Genomic DNA, 19,909 nt, shown 5'->3' with positions numbered 1-19,909 from the left:
CGCCCCACACGCGCATAGTTCCTTCATGATCCTTCCATCTTAGTACGCTCAGCGTACCCTTAGGTACGCCCAACGTACCCAAAGGAAACCATTAGCTAATTAGTTCCATTTTGAGGGTTTAAAATTAATATCTGACTAGGAGTGTTACAACATTTAAGGCTCATTATGCCAAAACAAAACTCTTCAAGGGTTTTATGCATGAAAGTTGGCCAATAGCTTGATAAAGCTCGAATCTTTAGGCCAAAGAGACCTCATATTGTCCAGATCTGAAGTCTCAACTTCATGGCATGCTCAAACAACTTGGGGACTCAAGGAGAAAATGGAAATGACCATTTACTCCCTAATGAAGATATCTAACCATGCAAATGATCAAGGTGATAGCTTTTTACCTTTAAGTAGCAGCTAGCACTGAAAGAACACTAAATCCAAGGGCTCCTTCTCGTTCCAAGCCTTTTGCTCCTCAATTTCCTTCCAAAAATGCACTGGAACATACAATCTTAGTCTCTCTCTCTCTCTCTCTCTCTCTCTCTTTCTCTCTCTCTCTCTCTCTCTCTCTCTCTCTCTTTCTCCCTCCCTCCTTCTCTCTTTCACAGATGAATATAGCTCGATTAGAGTTTTCACACTCAACTCCTACTCATCGAGTTGGGATCTTCCAACTCGTCAAGTAGACTTTAAAAATCACGCGGCCATTTTAAATCTCTACTCGACGAGTTGGGGCCTCCAACTCGTCGAGTTGCCCTTACAAAATGAATATAAATGAATTAAATATTATACCTGGGAGTCGGGATGTTACAACCCCTAGTTTGTTGCCAGTTTACTGTCTATGTAAAACTTTTATGTTTTAATGAAAATGAAAATTATTAATAATTTGGTAAAACATATAATCCTCTCTAATAAATGAAGATTTTTCCCACTTGTTACACTTTTATTTAATTTGTCAAATGTTATTTTGTAGTTATTTTGAATTAATTATTTTTCCACATGTTATTTTATGAAAATTTTTATTTTATTAATTTTTATATAATATTTTAATATAATAATTGCAATAAATATAGTAATAAATAGATATCAATTTATTAATGAACTTATCTTTTAATTTAAAATTTTTAAAATTAAAGCTCATTAGTTTCTTTTATTTATTTAAATTATTTGTTTAAATTTAAAAGACAAAAAAATTCCATTATAATAATTTATTATTTTTCTTATTTTCTTATAAATTTAAAGTTTTCAAATATTTAGACATTTATATTTAATTTTTTTAAATTAATACATATAATATATGATTTTCACAACTAATTTGTTAAACACATCCATAAAAATACGAATAAATTAAAAATAATTATTTGAAATAATAAAACATATATTTAGGGGGCGTTTGACTTGTCTTTGAGGCAAAAGTTTTTTTTGGAAAAGTTACAAAAAATCAGATTTTCCTAACTTTTTTAAAAAGTCAGTTTTCCTTCTATCTAAAATCCAAAAATAGATTTTAAAATGTTTCTACCAAACATCTTTTACCTTTTATCTTTTCCAAAAAGTACTTTTGCTTCTAAAAAGGACAAACCATACACCCTTAGGTGTTGTTTGTTTTTTTGAAGCCAAAATGTCTGCACTCTGTGGACCACATCTGCAAGCCTCTGCGGCAGAAGAGATAGACCAAATGTCTGCAGTCTGCAATAAGAAGATTGTTTGTTTTTAACGTCTGCAGCTGTTGAAATAAATTAATTTTTCAAACTTAATTTCATGTCATAAAGATTAAAAATGCATTTTCTGCAAAAAGAGATAGAAAAAAAACAGATGGTCTTTTTTTTTGTTAAAATGAGGTCTGAAGACCTTTGAAGACAGTGACCCATGTCTGCGTCAGGAAGACCTCATGCAGATGTTTTTTGGTCTGTGCACTTCCAAAAAACAAACAATCTGCGAGAGCATATGTCTGCGCGGCACAAACAAAAATGGTTACACAACTCCTCATAAAAAAAAAAAAAAAACAAACAAACAACCCCTTTAGTTGCATAAATTTAGTCGATAAAGACTTGTATTTTGGTATATGTATCATGTATGAATACATGAAAATTAGGTCGGGCTATAAATAACAAATTGCATTTTCATACACCTATCGGCAGAAACTTTGTTTGAGCCCTCGAAGAATCTCGAAAATACACACAAAAATGACGTTACATTTTCGATTCCACCGTTGATATAACGCTTAAAATCCGTCATTAGAAGCATAAACATCGCAACCGGAATCTTTTCCAGTTCAAAGATCTCAGATTTATTGTTAGCAATGGCGAAAACTCGACCAGGCAAGAGAGACTTGGAATTCTACACCATCAGAGGCACCAATAAAGTAGTCCGAGGTAATACATACAAACATACAACGCGCGAAAGCATTTACTTGCTGAAATAGATTTCCTTTTCAGATTTTGAAATTGTCCTTCAGATTTTGTTTTAGGAACAAATGTTTGAGACTAATTGAATCATGAGATACCGATGTACTTTCAAACCCTAGTGTAGTAGTTGATTTGAATACCCTATGTTTATGTGAGACTTTATAATGTAAAATTTGTGTGTGGTTTGCATGTTCCCATCTGTAGTTGCTAGGGTAATGTAAGTAGGGCACTGGAATTACCAGATATGCGTGGTTTTGATTTTTTTTTTTTCTCTTCAAAATAGTCTTGAAAAGAGCCAGATTTATTTTTTGAGTTTTTCTTTCCAAAAGAGCGCACATGTGGCCCCACATCTAGCTGGTGTAGGACACCAACAAGAACTTCAAATGATTAGATTACAGTATGGTCTTTTTCTTTTCTTTTGGTTTGAGACTTTGAGTGTGTAAAATTCAGTTACAACTCTTTAGAAGCTGAAGTAGATCATTTATGCATATACACACACATTGTAGCTATATTAAACCATACATATCCACAAATTTGTGACTAGAGTTGCAAGCTTTGGGTACTTGAGCTGGAACTGAATAGAAACACTTGTTTGTTTTATGAGTTTCTAGGGTAAAGAAAAAGGAAATGTAATAATAATATTTTATGCCCTAGTACAAAACAAAGCTTTATGTAAGGGGTTGTGATTCTAGTTTATTGTTTTTTGATGATAAAGCTGGAGATTCTGTGTTGATGAGATCTTCTGAGAATGAGAAGAACCCGTATGTAGCTCGTGTGGAGAACATAGAAGCGGATGTCAAAGGAAACGTGAAGGTTAAAGTTCGATGGTATTATCGTCCAGAGGAATCAATGGGAGGGAGAAGACAATTTCATGGGATAAAAGAGTTGTTTTTATCCGACCACTTTGATATCCAAAGTGCTCATACAATTGAAGACAAATGTATTGTCCATTCCTTCAAGAATTACACCAAGCTTGAGGATGTGGGACCCGAGGACTACTTTTGTAGATTTGAGTACAAGGCTGCCACCGGAGGGTTCACGCCTGACCGTGTTGCAGTGTAAGTTTTGAACAGGTTGTACTGTGTTTGATGTGTATTGGACTGGAACTGAGACTGATGCCATTAGGTATTTTTTTGTCCATCCCAAAGACGAAAATGCCATCCTCATCTACATCATTGAAAATAGCCGTAGAAAGTTATTAATAGAAAAAAAGTCATGGAAAATGTATTTCAAGCTTTTAAGGGGACAATACACGAAGAGCATATTACTTTTATCATTTTATGGAATTTGTCATGTAACAATTTATGGTAGTGATTACACCATTATACTTTTTGACCATTTAAGAAAAACAATTTTCCATGTTATTCGGGAAAAACACAGAAAAGCGCAACGTACTTTTACCATGTTATCGATTTAGCCACCGAACTATTATTGTAATAAATTAATAATCATAAGAAAATGATACTTTCATGATAAAAAGGTGAAAGTATGTTGTGCTTTTCTGCTATTTCTGCCTTTTTTAAAACCTCCTAACTAGGAAAAAGAAATATAAAGCAGTCAAAAGTTAAATGGTAGAAGTACAAGGCATTTTTTTGTGTTAACCGAAAACTAGTTATTAACCTTAAGTTATTCCTAAGTTGATAGATGAGACTTCACTATGACAAAAAATGAGTTCCAAAAATTGCAATTTTTTATTTGATATCTCATCTGTGCAAAAGACGTACATGCCCTCCCCACCTTCATTATCAAAATTAGCCCTAGAAAGTTTGTCCAGTCCAATCCAGCTCATTCAATCTTGTCCCGTGTAACAAATGCATGGAGCCTCACCTTTTTTTTTTTTTTTAATTGATTAAATCATTTTTCCAATTTGAAGTTTCAAATTACTATTTTATGATTTTGTTTTGAAGGTATTGCAAATGTGAAATGCCATATAATCCTGATGACTTAATGGTGCAATGTGAAGCTTGCAAAGACTGGTATGTATGTCATATACAACCAAAAATCACGACTTCACAATTGCTTTGTCTTCTGTTTCTTCCATATTCTTGTTACAATATATATATATATATATATATATATATATATATATATATATATATATATATATATATATATATTCTTTCATTTCTTTGATGGAAACAAGTATTTCAAGCATTAACATCAACTATTTTGAGTAGTAATTAAAGTAACTATTATACCATTTTATTGTGTGTTATTATGTTTGAAATTGTAGGTATCATCCAACTTGTTTGAATATGACTACTGAGCAGGCAAAGCAATTAGATAGCTTTACATGTTCTGATTGCTCATCTGAAGATGTCAAGAGACCTCCAAATAGAAATTCTTCATCATCTCTGGTCAATGGCAAGGTCAAACCACTCTCCCCTCAAAAATATTTAATCCATTTAAATATTGTTTCTTTTTTACTTTATTCAGAAAATAGCAATGTTCTTTAATTGATTTGCTCATTATAGCATCCTACTTTTATCTAAATATATCCGGTTATATATATATATATATATATATATATATATATATATATATATATATATATATATATATATATATATATAATGTAAAGTACGTTGCTATTTCTCAATTATTTTTTTAAACACCATTTATTCAAAAAGCATGGATTGGGTGATGATCATTTTTCATGCGTCTGATTTGGTTTTCTTGGATTTTTAATTTTGCAGGGTGAACACAAGCGACAAAAGAGGTGATTTCAGTTGGTGTGGTTGAAGAGAGAGGGTTGTACCATGTGTTATGTGTGTTGTACAGTGCAGAAAAAAAAACTAACTCAAGAGTCTTTTGGTTGGAAAACAGTTAGTGATGAGAAAATTGTAGGTTGAACTTTAAATTGTATTTCCGGATTTCTCCTTTCAAATTTGGTTGTTTTCTAGGCATGTGTGTTCCTTTCAAGGTTTTTTTTTTTTTTTTTTTTTTTTCCTACATGAAATGTTTTTTTGATAAATCATATTTAAAAATCACAGACACACTTGGAGAAATGGTAGGAAAACAATAAGCAAGGACAATTTTGTAAAAAGTTATATAACTAAAACCGGAACCCAAGTCATTCTTTTTGTATTTTAAGTAAATAAAAACATACGTTTGTAACAAAAAATTACACCTTATCGGACAAAGAAAAAATTACAAATGTTATTTTAGGTTTAATTCTAGTTCAATATGTGTTGTAAAAGCTTAGCTTTTGTACTTTGTGCCATAGAGATTCATAGTTGTACTACCCCATTCATGTATACTTGTACCTCAAGATACAACCAAAACCAAACATGCAGACAAAACAGCACATAACAAACGCAAACAATGATACAATAATAAACCATCATGACCATATATATGCATAAAGTGGTTATACTATGTGTTACAAAATTTGTACCCCGTTGTACTTGAAGCAACTAGCTTTTGATGTATATGAATTGTATCTATACAAATATTATAGACATCACATTTAGAAATGAGGTTTATATGTTAATATAACATGTCGTGATCAGGGGTTTTGTATATGAATCCTGAGTCCCCATTAGATCGTTTGTTGGCCATGCTTGCCCTTTGCATCAAACGAACTAATGCTTGCACAACTTCAGACATGGGAGGCCGAAACTCTGGTTCGGGCTGCACACCAAAAAAATAGCAATTTCACTTTTATGTTTTCAAATTACAACATTAGCCTTTAAAAAAAACGTAACATGTATAAACGTGTGTGTGTGTAGAATGATTTGATTTGAAGAAGTTTACCTGAACACAAAGGGCAATGACGTCAGCAAACCTAGACAAAGACTTGGCAGGATACATGCCATTGAGTGAAGGATCAACCATTTTAGCCAATAAGTCTATATCATGAAGTTGAGGGGTCGCCCATCTCACAAGTGATTGCTCAGATCTCACTCTTGAGCTACACATTTATTTTTTTTTTTAAAAAAATTATTGCAATTTAAAAAATGGCTGAGAATATTTTTTAATTGGTTGAGAGTTTGTTTGTTTACCTGTCGAGTGGCTTTCGACCAGTCAAAAGCTCCAACATCACGACTCCAAAGCTATAAACATCACTTTTTGTAGTATAAATACCCGACAATGCAAATTCAGGGGCACTATAACCAAATGAACCCACTGTCTGTGTTGTTGATGTCTGTACAAAAGTCCTTCTTATTAGGATATTCTACTTTCATTTTTTTCTTCTTATTAGGACATTATACTTTGAAAACTCTATCTAATTAGTAATTATAACTTGCTACTTTTTAAAAGCAATAATTTCAAAGTAAAATGAAAATACATTGATTGCTATATGTAATTGTTAACTAAATATTTATTTTTGTAATATCTTAAGAAATGACCAAATTTTAATTGTACAAACTAAACCCTTGAACTTTCTAATTTTGTCCCAATCAGCCAACTTTTTGACTCCTTTGACCGGTCACTATGCAGATTGGGACGCCATGTCAGCATCTAAGCGGTCAAAGTTTGGCCGAGTGACTTGATTGTGACAGAATTAGAAAGTGAGTGGCATGGCTTAATAAGTTTGGCATAGTTAGTTTGCTATTTTATGACATTAACCCTTCTTTTATAACTAAAAGTAGAAAACAGAAACGTGTGGTGTGGGGTCCACCAATTTACCTCCCGCTGTGTGTTTGGTGTAAGAGCGGCTAAACCACAGTCTGATAAATGAGGGTTGAGCTCTTCATCGAGTAAAATGTTTGATGACTTGAAGTTTTTATGTACAACACATGGCATGCAAACTTCATGCAAATACCTATCAGACATACCAACCATTTAGAAGGTGGAAACAGAGATATCTTTAATTTTTTAGACAAAATTACATTTTTGTTCCTAACTTTATAGTCATTTTTTGGATTTGGTCCAAAAATAAATATGTTTTGCTTTTTTGGTCCCTATGGTGCCATTTCTTAACCTTTTTGGTCCTTGAGCCGTCTAAATTAACATCCCAACTGTTAATATAAGTAAATGAACATTATACTGTGTCTCTTTCATAGGGACCCAAATCGAATTCCTTTTTGGACCAAATCCAACAGAAATGACCATAACACACAGGGACGAAATTGTCATTTACTCGTTAGGGACATACTCTAGGGCTCGAGCTGTGCCAAGTGCTACTTTAACACGTGCATTCCATGTGAGGGATTTGTTGTGCTCATCACCAAAATGCAACAAATCATGCAAACTCCCATTTGCAATGTATTCATAAACCAAAAGGCGTTGCCCATGCTCTACACAATATCCTTCTAACAGAACTATGTTTGGATGCCTTAGTCGTGACATATTTGAAACATTTGCTACAAAATTATCTTCATCTTGTAGTGATAATGCTGAATTATCTATCTTCTTGATGACCATTATCTATGAGACAATTAAATTTACCAACAAAAAAAAAAAGAATTATGTTATAGACATAAAAAAAGAAGCTCAAGAAAGATCTGAAACACCAGAATAAATAAATAAATAAATAAATATACCTTCCCTCTGGGGAACTCTGCTTTGTAAACACGACCCAAAGAGCCTTCACCAATTATGTTTTCTTGACTGAAACTGTTGGTTGCTGTTTGTAAAGCTGCAACTGTGTATGAGATTGATGTTATAGGAGACTCAACACTCTTTGTAGTTGTAGACCCATAATTTTGTATCTCAAACATGTTTTCTTCTGTTGGTTTTACCCACTGCTCTTGCATTTCTGTATTAACTGCAAACAAACAGTGAACGCGTTTTACTCCATGAATGTTTTTCAAATATTCCTCTTTCGGAGGAGGGTATTCATGTCTTTTTGCAGGTCTGGACAGGCTTTCTAGTTTCTACAACTATTTTCAATCATGAGGATCAGGAGGGTATTTATGTCTTTTCCACTATTTTCAATGATGAGGATGGGGAGGATATTTATGTCTTTTCCACAAACGAAAGAGATCCATATCGAGTTTCTCTCCCACCTTTTTGGGTAGGACAAAAAATTGCAATTTTTGTCGCATTGACACATGTTGTAGTTGTATCATGTCGTTTCATGCATAAAAAAACAAGGCTTAAAGAAGATGGTAAGAATATTTCTCACCACTGAGTGGATGGCTTTCTGAAGAAGTTTTATGACCCTTTTCCGTTTTTACCCCTTTTCGAAGGCAGAAGACGAGTAAAAGAAGCCCTAAAAAGAGCAAGAGCGCAGAACACAAACTTATGCCTAAAATAGCTCCAATCCTCAGCTTTTTCTGATTACTAGTTCTTGATAATTGACCATTAGAGCCTGTAGGCACACTTGGAAGAGAATGGCTTCTATTGTTATTGATTATAAGGGGTGAAGGTGGGGTGGATGGAGGTGGAAGAGGAGTGGGAGCATTCTCAAATGAATTTCCATCATATCTGTTTCATTTCAACAAAAAGATAAATCTCATAATAACAAAAATAAAAAAATGGGGTAAGGGGACAAGTTATTACACGTATGAAGTTTAATAGCTTACATGAAAGTAGGTATGGAGAGAAGCTCCTTTGGTATCCATCCAGTGAAATTGTTGTTTGCTATATTTCTGTTAAGGAGAAAACATATAAAAGATAATTGGAACAAATTGAGAACACAACAAAACAATATGAGAGTTTGTGAAACTTACATATTTGTCAAAGGGAGACTAGAAAGGGAACTTAAAGAACCAGTTAATTGATTGTTCTGTGCATGACTGAAATTTTTTTTAAAAGTATCATTAGAATTTTTTGGACATATTAAGCCAATAATTAAGCAATGGGTAGTGATAAATATAGGCTCACAATGTAGAAATGTTCGACAATGAACTGATGGAATTCGGTAGATCTCCAGTGAAGTTGTTATGTGAAAGATCCCTGCATTTACACGTAAATGTATCAGATCTAGTCATAAAGAATAGTGTATTATTGGGTAGATTTTTCAAATTATATAAGAGGCCTTAATAAGAAAAAAAGTGAAATGAAAACACTGTAATACAAAGATATGAAAGTAAGATGCTATAAGACATAAATATATGAAAGTATGTTTCTATTTCTTGCATTTAGCCCATAAATATAGATGCATATATAAAATGTAGTCTGTTTGTAAGTATTGCAGTTTGAACTTACAAAGTTGCAAGGCTAGTGAGATTATAAAAAATATTGCCAATATTCTGAGAGAGCATATTGCTACTAAGATTCCTGAAACCAAGATTAATTGGATTAAACATTGTGGAAAATAACATTAGATCATGTATATGTGTGTTATGGTGCTCACATGTAATTCAGATTAAACATCACAGCAATGGAATAAGGAAGACTTCCACTTATATTGTTGTTTGCAAAATTCCTGTATTGGCATAAAATTAATGAATATTTTTAATAAAAACTGGTAAATATTGAAAATAAAAAAGGATCCGAAAAATGATTAAATATTACAGGCTGGTAAGATTTGGTGGTAACTGGTATGGAAGTGTGTCATGAATGTTGTTCCCACTTAAATCCCTTCAAAAAAACACCCAAAATGAAACTTAAATTAGCAACATATAGGCTCTTTTTGTTACACAAGACAAGACATCACATGACAGAACAGACTGTACTGTGTTTATCCCATCAAAAAAGTTGGGACAAGGGCGCACTCTTGATCTATTGTCTGTGTAAAAGACAAGAATGCCCTCCTCATCTGTATCATAGAATATAGCCCTAGAAAGATTGGCAAGTATGGTGAATTTAAAGATGTGTTCTCACAATGTTTTGAGTGACATGAAGCTTGATAACAAGTATCCCAATGTACCATCAAGTCCTAACCCAGGAAGTTCACTGTGTCAAGGCAACAATGATGAATCTTATTAGTTGAATGAGTGTTAAAGAAATAGCAATGCACTTCCATTTATTTCATTTCTTTCTATTGCAACATTGTACTTTCTAATTTCTTTTTTCTTATTAGGACATTATACTTTGAAAAATATATATTTTTTAAAATTTAAATTATAATGATGTGATGGAAAGAAAGGAAAGTAGCATGCTATGATTTAAAAAAAAAAAAAAAAAAACATAAATGAAAGTACATTGCTATTTCTTGCATCTGATGCATCTGAGCCTTTCAAAATAACTCTATTGTGGAAAAAAATTAACTCACATGGAAACAACAGATGTACCCTGACAGGTAACCCCTCTCCATGACTCTCCACATGGATCACCAGCATTATTTTTCCAGTTAGTTAGCTGGGCAGAATTGTTTAAAGATGAGTACAAAACCCCAAGTGCTTGAACTGCAACCACACAACTTTTTTTACATGAAAAGATTCTAAATGAAAGAAATTACTCTCTTTTTCATGGAGATGATTTCAATAGTGATGAAGTTAGTCGTAAACTTGGTTTTAATCCGATTTAGCTTGGATACCAGGTTTTGATGAAAACGAACCATTATATCATAAAAACATTGAATCGATCATCAATGGCTTGGCTATACATCCGCATAGGCCCAAGGTTCCATATGAATCACAAACAAACACACGCAAACTCTGTAAAACACATTTTATTTACCCAAAACCCTCAAGTTCGAGTTTGAACGAATCAAAAGTTCAAAACCCAATTGAAGCATCAAAACTCGTTGTGAAAAACAGAATTTTAATGCAAACTAACCACAATTCGAATTAAAACAACTCAAAAGTACCAAATCAGTCGAGATCAAACCAAAAAAAGAACAACAAAATGAAAATGAAACTAGTGTTAGTAGTGCAAATACCATCAGTTGGATCAGTAATGGCTTCAACACAGCTCAAGAACATGAAGATCACCGAAACGAACTTCAACATCAAAACGCGTTGGAAGCTGATTTTAGCCATTTTTGAACTGTACTGATCAAAGCATGCAATAACAGAGCCGTTGAAGCGAAGAGAAAGATGCAGGTTTTGCCATTGTTATGACCACTGGCATATTAATGGCATTGTGAGAAAGAAACGGAAGAGAGATTTTGGAATAATGGCGAAAGAGAGAGAGAGAGAGAGAGAAGCGTTAGCAGCAGGCAGTTGAATTAATATGAAGAGAGGGAGAAGTGTCGGCGAACAAAAATGGGAACTAATAAATATTGCGATTTGTTTGTTATATTTGGAGGCAATGTTAGATCCGATTTTATAGCCGGGTATCTATCACGTGTAAACGGGTCGGATCATAAAAGTGTGTTTATTTAAATTTGATTTATCAAACTTTATTAAATTCAAGTTTTAATCATCATCATCATACATTAATAAAATAGAGAGTCAATTGAGTTTGATATGATATAGCTGTCGGCTCGACTTGGACAACGAACCAAAATAGGTAAATTTGTGTATGTCGGATCGGGTTGGGTTAAAACTCTTAAATAGTGTAATAAATATGACTATAAAAACGATATTACTTAGAGTCATAATTTATTTTAATAATAAAATTATTATAAATGTCACGAGCATTAAAAAAAATATATTTTATACTATTTCGGGTACATGTGATTCCTTTCATATTTAGTGAATTTTTATTTATGTATTTAAACCTTATCCATGTTGAACTGTTCATAAGTAATTTTTCAAAATTGCTACATTTAATTAATATGTTTGGATTGAGTTTCAAGTTAAACTTTATATTATCATATACAATTTTAATAGAAAATTATAAGTTTAAAACAACCCTTTGAGATCAAGTTTGAATCTTGGTCGAGTTGAGTTAGAACATACATAGAAAATTTAATCATTTAAATATCATATGGATTTAACATGTACCCGGGTTACCAACATATCTTTTATCACAAAATGATCATCTACATCACTTAGGACTATAAACGAACCAAACGAATACGAACGAGAGTTTGTTCATGTTCGTTCGTTTAAATTAGCTGAACAAATGAATGAACACGAACATATAAACGAACGAGTTTTATTGTTTATGTTCGTTCGTTTAACAAATTATATTGTTCATATTCATTCATTTATGTTCGTAAACATGTTAAACGAACATATACGAACGAACATGACCGAACAAATATAAACAAATATGATTGAACATATATAAACATATAATAATGCAACGTAATCAAACCAAATTAAACATAGATGAACATGAGAGGAACTTATATGAATGAACATAAATGAACGTTCACAAACATATCTAAGTGTACGGGACCGCAGTTCATGTTCGTTCGTTTAACTAAACAAACAAGAATTTGTGTTCATTTTTGTTCATTTATTAAATAAACAAATATAAACGAACATTCCACCGAACGAAACATTTTAATAACAAAAACCTTGTGAATATAATATATTTCTCTAATATGTAGCTTCCTCTCATGAGTATTTGTATATTTTCGCTAATTTTTCATGTATAAACGTTTGCTACCTAAAACCGTCTTCGTGAGGATATCACATTCGTTCATTGAAAAATTCGTAGATTCTTTTCATGTTAATTTATAATGGGTGCAAGAAAGAATGAGCCAATAGGTCGGGAAAGGAGTAAAGAAAATAAGCTTGTGCCATTGTTGCGGTTTTTTGATCTTGCCCAAAAAAAACAACATTCATTTCATGTTAATTAATAAAAGGGATAACGGAAATGAAGTAAAACGTTTTAAAAAATGGTTTTCTATAAATAGAGGCCGAGACATGTAAGTTTTCTGATGCCAAAAGCTTGGCCACAATGGGTTCCATTCCTATGGAGAGGCCGGAAAGAACCGAGTATCTGACGATATTCGCGAAGCCAAGGGCGAGTGAACCTCTAGCAAAAGAAAACTCAGAGGTGGCCAAGGAAAAGCATGAAGATCAAGGAACGTGAATATAGTAACATACTTGTGTGGTCTTGATCTTCTGGATTGTTACAGTTGTTATTGTTCATGTACTTCCCCATTAATATGAATGTACATATATAGTTTATAAGAAGTCCCTTTATTTTTGTCTTCTTTTCTTTCTTAGTTATGAGCTTTATATATGAAAAGTAAACTCGTGATTTGCGATTATGAATTAGTGAAGATGATGGTCATTCGTTAGTAAAAGGAAAGAAAAGTCATATAGGTATATGTATCCAAATAATTTGATAATTTTAATGAATAACTTACCTATGTTGAAAGAAAAGTCATGTACGTATATCAAAACTATGGAATCAGTTGGAAGTTTAGCTTAACTATGTTAAGCATTTTTATTCAACTAGTTTGAAGTTGTATGTTTATGGATGAAGCAATAAATTTGTATTTACTATAGAAGTGAATAAAAATAATTGATGTACATAACGTTCAACCCAACTATTATTTTGACATTTCAACGGGAAACGTATATTGACATTTTGCATAATATCCATCGAGGATGAGGACACATCACCAAATATTAATACACATTCAATGTTCAATATTTGTAGCACAAATATTTTGTTTGTTTTTGAAAGATTATACTTGAACTTCTTAATGCTGCCGGATATTATTGTTCATTACATTTTTATAGGAAAAAAAATCGTTTGATTCGACTATATGTGGCAATAACTTGGATTTTGCGGACTTAATCGATAAATGCATACAAAATTACCAAAAAACTAATCGATAAATGCATACAAAATTACCAAAAAACTATTAATAACAGCATACTTTTCTAAAAAGTTAATATTACGTATCTAGAAAAAGGTTAAATACATAGCTATGCAATCATGTTTTGCTATATCAATTATGCAACAAAAATATATCTTTTAAATAAATTAGGTAGCCACGTTTTAACATATTACTACAAATTGACAAGTTATTCATAGATAAATTGGTAAAAGAACAATTTAATTGCATAAATTGGTGAAAAGAAGTTGGTATAACAACCTCAAACATTGTTTCATAAATGGATAACAAGTCATTTTAATTGAAAATTTGGTAAAAATAACAAATAATTAAATACATATGCATTTAACCCTACCTTGTGCTTTAGATATCTCACCATGACACCATCATCACCTCAATCACCGTCACAGTCGCCTTCTTTGGCCCCCTGCCACCACCATCGTTATTCGTTGCCCATTGGCCCATCACCACTTTCATGTCAAAATTAGGTACATTAACAAATAACATTATCATTATCATATCTACAATAAAGTGACACCACGAATCTTGTCCATTCATATTTGTAATGCCTTTGTTTTCAAACTAATGGTCACGTCGATTATGATATAGAGTTCATGAAAAGAGTTTTAATGATATTAAGCTAATATTGTTATTGTTATTGTATATATTTAATTCTTTGTTATAATATTAATATGATTTTGATTTTTAACACATGTGAATTCATATATTTTTTATTAGGGAGGATGAATTATTGAAATAAAGTTCATCATCTTGTGAACGCACAGAAAAAAGTTGGTCGGCAAAGCAAAGTAGATTTGAATTCTTTTGTATTTTCTATTTCGATGTAAAACAAAAGACTATGTTTTGTCGACAGGGATTAGGGATATGTATTTTGTAAAAGGTTTATAAACACAAACAATAACAAAATATTTTAGAAAAAAATCATATGTTAAGAAATATATTTTTATGCAGAACGATAATATTCTAATTTCCATTTATTAAAGGAATGTATTTACACCATTAGCCCATTTCTTTTACACCGAATTCTTTCTTTAAAGGTAATAAATAAAAAGGAAAAAAGACAGCTATAAATATTTTTCGGGGGTTGATTTCAAATTTTAGTCATAAAAATCCAAAATTCAGGCTGTAGACATGCATTCTGCGGAGCACCCTCTACGGGCTCCATGGATAGAAGAAATTTCCGTGTAATTAGGGTATTTTCGTAATTTTGTCCCTCTCCTCTTTGTAAAAACGGGTCTCCTCTTTGGTCCCCCTACTGTCCACTGTCTCCTTCGACTTTAATCTCTTCTTCGTGTCTCCGCATCGCCTTCAACCCCAATTTTCCGGCGACATCGACTTCAACCCCAACATTTTTCGGTGACATCAACTTCAACCTTGATTTTCCAGTGACAACAGACGGAGAGAAATTTCCCCAACATTTTCGCTGATGGATACGACTCCCAGGTAATTTTCATGTTTCCCTCTTTAGATTAATGTTTCCATTTTTCGTATTGTTTAGATTTAAGATTAAAATGGTATCAATATGCAATTCATAACTTGCAAAATGTTTAGATTTTGATTTAGGATTAAAATGGGTTTGAAATAGCAAAGATCCATTCCGCGGAGGGATAGGTCACTCCACAGAGGGACCTCCGCGGAGTGACATATACTCTTTGCAGAATGGATTAAAATGGGTTTGAAATGGCTAAAATTCATTCCGCAGAGGGGATAGGTCTGTGCGCATAGGGGTCTCCACGGAATGACCTATAACCTCTGCGGAATGACCTAAAATGCCATTCCTCCCCTTTTTTTCTTCCCTTTTATATCAATTAATTTCAAAATGAACCCTTTATAACAATTAATTTGAAAATATGTTGCTATTTAATACTAACCCGAATTGCATCCGTCTTATCAGTTACAAATGTCAAATCTTGACAGTCACCAATGCATTCATACAACTTTTCAAGAAACTATGTCCAAGTAAGACCACTCTTTTTTTGCATATTCTATGCGTAATGGGCACTATCTGGTTGTTCTCATCCATAGCTACTGCATGCAATATGGTTCCCTTAAATCCCCCCTTCAAATGGGCACTATCCATAATTATGACTTTACGTAAAAAAAAAACGTTTGAATGCTCGTATCTGCAATATATTTGTATGGAACATATAAACACTCTACATTTTTTTTACAAATTAGTATATATTAAATAATAACAAGTTTTTTGTATTTACTATGCTCCTAATAGCATAAAAACAACACTCGAAGAAATCTTCAGAATCTGTTTGTATATAGGCTACTGTACCGGGATTATGCTTCTTCAAATTATGAAAATAAATAGGAAGTTTGGAAAAACATTCTTTAGAGGATCCTAATAACAATTTCATAGTATATTGTTTTGCACACCAAACTTGTTTGTAACTTACATTGATTTCTAACAAAGCATTCAAATCCATTGATATTTCATTAGGCCTCCAAACCTTCGAACGAGTTTTTCCCATAATCCCATGCAATATAGTACCCGTGACTTTTTTATTTGCGTGCTTATGATTTGGGTGTGTCTGTAATTGACGAACATGTGTGCACATTGTTGAAAGTCCTGATTTCAAATTCGCCAGTCGGATCAAGGCATTTTGCATATAAACGCCAACTACAGTTCTCAATTTCACAATATACCTCGTAACGGTTTTTGTTAGAATGTTTGGTCTTAAACTGAAACTTTTCTTTGGTTGCTTTAAGACTCAAAGCAAATATTAGTTGTTGTTTGTGATCATACTTTTGACGAACAAACATATCATAATTTGGACCTAAACTGTGAAATGGTCCAAGTTCAAGAATTGGATCAGGACAATTAGGTATGGGAGGCATACCGTAAAAGATGTCTGAAGCTTTTTTTCGTGTGTGAACTCATGTAACAACGTAAATTTTCAAAATATTTTTTCATTTCTTTAAAATATAATTCCATTCAAGACAAACCATAAAATCCAAAGTAACATGGTCATAATACAAAACAAATCAATCCCAAGATCAATCATATCCAAATCCGCCTGTGTGTGTGTACAAGTCATGCCGGCGCCTTCCCACGGTCCTCACTAGTACCTGAAACACATTACACATAAACACTGTAAGCAAAAAGCTTAGTGAGTTCCCCAAAATACCACTTATATACATACGACTTTCCAGGCCATACTCCACACATCCTTTCGGTCCATGTGTCTCAGGGGACTTCCGTCCTAACCCGGTAAACCTTCCGGTCCTACCCGTGTCGACCTTCCGGTCCATAACTCCCTGACCTTCCGGTCCACATCATATTGCCTTCAGGCCCATATCATAATGCCTTCCGGCCCATATCAAGCATAGCATACATATCACACACATAGCGTATACGAAATACATAACTCATAGCATACAATGCATATACCTCATAGCATACCAGACCTTCCGGTCACACATAGGTACCCTTCCAGGTACAGTATAGTGAGAAGACACACCTCAGGTATCTCGGATGATCTCGCACATGAATCTACTGGTCTAGCCCCCGCCTAAACACATGAAAAATATCCTCAATAAGTAACGGCTCTCAAATGCTAGATTAAACCCCTTTCTATGATCCTTCAGAAGGGTAAAAGACCATTTTACCCCTCCTTGACTCAAAAGTCCAACTGTTGACCGAAATCCCAAAGGTCAACGAAAGTCAACGATCACAGCTGACCCTACTCGCCGAGTGCACTAAGGTGACTCGACGAGTACACGCCTGACCTCTTCGCCCCTAGTTCTCCCTTGACTCACTGTGTCAACCCTAACTTCCACGAGTCGACACAGATTGCGAGTCGCGGGGCAACCTGACTCAACTCGTCGAGTCCTCCCATGGACTCGGCGAGTACATACCATGCATTCACTCAAACGACCTTCTGAGGTCAGATCTGTTCCTCTAATCCATAGATCTGACCTTTCCAAGCACTATAATCACGTAAACTCTCAAACTTGATGCACATGTAACAACCATATGACCAAATATGATGATTTAGCCCCAAATACCTTAACCCAAGGTCATGACCTCCATTGTTCTTCATAAAGCTTGAAGAATAAGGCTCTCTGGACCTCTATGGATCCAGATCTAAAGTCTCATCACCAGAAGGGACTATTTGGACCTCCAATCGACTTAGACAAAAGCACAAGAAACCCTAAAACCATAAATCCTTCCCAAAACAGAAGAAGAGTCGAAGTAATACCTCAAATGAAATGGTCTTAGCTTCAAATCTTCAGATTAGCAACCTCCTTTGCTTTCCCTTGACTAGAACCTCCTTCTTCTTGCTAACAACACCATAAAGGTCAATAATGGCTTTTTCTCTCTCTCAAAACGCTCCAGCACTCTAGGGTTTCTCTCATTGGATTGGTGGCCACAAATGACGGCCATAAGGGCCATTAAATAGGGCACAAACCCGAGAAATTAGGGTTTCATTAAACAGCGTGGACTCGCCAAGTCCCTCATTAATCAGACCACTCCAATCGCGATCCAACTCGGTGAGTCGGGGCTCCTACTCGCCGAGTTTCTCTCCAAAAATTTAATATAAAAGAATAACATAATATACCTGGGAATCCGGATGTTACAATTCTCCCCCACTAGAATCAGACTTCGCCCTCAAAGTCTCTCTCAGCAAATAACTTTGAGTACTGCTCACGCATCTCTAACTCTGTCTCCCACGTCAGCTCGGACCCCTTCCGATGTTGCCACTGGACCTAAACCAATGACACCTCCTTGTTTCTCAAAATCTTGATCCTCCGATCCCGGATCGCGATCGGCCTCTCAACATAGTTTGGGCTCGCATCCACCTGAATGTCCTCTAGGGGAACCACTGCCGACTCATCGACGATACACTTCCTCAACTGAGATACGTGGAAGGTATCATGAATCTGACTCAATTCCGCAGGTAGCTCCAAACGATACGCTGCTCTGCCCACCCTGGCGGTCACCCTGAACGGACCAATATACTGAGGCCCCAACTTGCCTCTCTTCCTAAATCGGACCACTCCTTTCCAAGGAGATACCTTAAGGAGTACGAAGTCACCGACTTGAAACTCGAACTCGGATCGTCGCCTGTCAGCATAACTTTTCTGACGACTCTGAGCGGTCAACAACCTTTGTCTGACCTGTTGTATCTGCTCCGTCGTCTGAAGCACGATCTCTGTACTACCCATCACACGCTGCCCTACCCCTCCCCAGCAAATGGGGGTCCGGCACCTCCTCCCATACAACAGCTCAAAAGGTGGCATACTAATGCTCGAGTGATGGCTGTTGTTGTAGGAAAAATCAGCCAAGGGAAAATATGTGTCCCAACTCCCGCCGAAATCCAACACACATACCCGGAGCATGTCCTCGAGCGTCTGAATCGTCAGCTCACTCTGCCCATCAGTCTGTGGGTGGTATGCGGTACTGAAGTGCAGCCTCGTACCTAATTCCTTGTGAAATTCTTCCAAAACCTGGAAGTAAAACGCACATCGCGATCTGAAACAATCGAGATCGAAACTCCATGCTGCGATACCACCTCCCTCAATACAACTATGCCAACCTCTCAGCAGAAGAGCTCTCACTAATAGCAAGAAAGTGAGCGCTCTTCGTCAACCTGTCCACGATCACCCAAATCGCGTCGACGCCCCTGGCAGTCCTCGGCAATTTGGTGATAAAATCCATGGAGATTTGTTCCCACTTCCACTCGGGAATCTCCAATGGTTGCAACTTACCATGTGGACGCTGGTGCTCGGCCTTAACCCTGCGACAGGTCAAGCACCTCTCCACGAACCATGCGACATCTCTCTTCATACAGGGCCACCAATAATCCCTTTTTAGGTCCAAAAAACATCTTAGTGGCCCCGGGATGGATCGAGAACCTCGACTTATGGGCCTCCTCCAACAAGATGGTACGCGCCCTGCCCACAAACGGTACCCAAATCCGGCCCTGAAAAGTCATGAGTCCCCGACTATCGGTAACGAACTCCG

The 19,909-nt window shown here is 34.9% G+C and overlaps 2 protein-coding genes across 5 annotated transcripts; one reads left to right on the top strand and one right to left on the bottom strand.

The window, feature by feature from the left end:
- The first annotated feature begins 2,090 nt into the window (after window positions 1-2,090).
- On the top strand, window positions 2,091-5,293 carry LOC145050425 (Bromo-adjacent homology (BAH) domain-containing protein). Its single transcript, XM_078998682.1, has 5 exons — window positions 2,091-2,354; window positions 3,103-3,445; window positions 4,295-4,363; window positions 4,621-4,756; window positions 5,084-5,293. Exons 1-5 carry the CDS (start codon window positions 2,282-2,284, stop codon window positions 5,108-5,110), a joined length of 648 nt encoding a protein of 215 aa, XP_078854808.1. The 5' UTR covers window positions 2,091-2,281; the 3' UTR covers window positions 5,111-5,293.
- A 419-nt stretch (window positions 5,294-5,712) lies between these two features.
- On the bottom strand, window positions 5,713-11,438 carry LOC145050407 (protein STRUBBELIG-RECEPTOR FAMILY 8-like). 4 transcript variants are annotated; one of them, XM_078998664.1, is made up of 16 exons: window positions 11,104-11,437; window positions 10,495-10,627; window positions 10,104-10,175; window positions 9,795-9,860; window positions 9,634-9,705; window positions 9,486-9,557; window positions 9,162-9,233; window positions 9,008-9,073; window positions 8,861-8,926; window positions 8,461-8,762; window positions 7,877-8,100; window positions 7,489-7,760; window positions 7,020-7,155; window positions 6,392-6,534; window positions 6,144-6,300; window positions 5,713-6,020 (listed from the first exon to the last, which is right to left on the bottom strand). In XM_078998664.1, the coding sequence occupies exons 1-16, from the start codon at window positions 11,201-11,203 to the stop codon at window positions 5,877-5,879; spliced, it is 2,097 nt and encodes a 698-aa protein (XP_078854790.1). In that variant the 5' UTR covers window positions 11,204-11,437; the 3' UTR covers window positions 5,713-5,876. The 4 variants fall into 4 exon arrangements, with proteins under 4 accessions (XP_078854790.1, XP_078854799.1, XP_078854794.1 ...); XM_078998673.1 differs by having other exon boundaries at window positions 10,495-10,580; XM_078998668.1 differs by lacking the exon at window positions 9,008-9,073 and having other exon boundaries at window positions 11,104-11,438.
- Window positions 11,439-19,909: the final 8,471 nt, after the last annotated feature.

This window comes from Lactuca serriola, chromosome 1, assembly GCF_051521515.1.
Source record: "Lactuca serriola cultivar US96UC23 chromosome 1, Lser_US96UC23_V15, whole genome shotgun sequence".
Taxonomy (NCBI): Eukaryota; Viridiplantae; Streptophyta; class Magnoliopsida; order Asterales; family Asteraceae; genus Lactuca; species Lactuca serriola.
This window is presented reverse-complemented; position numbering and strand designations above follow the sequence as displayed.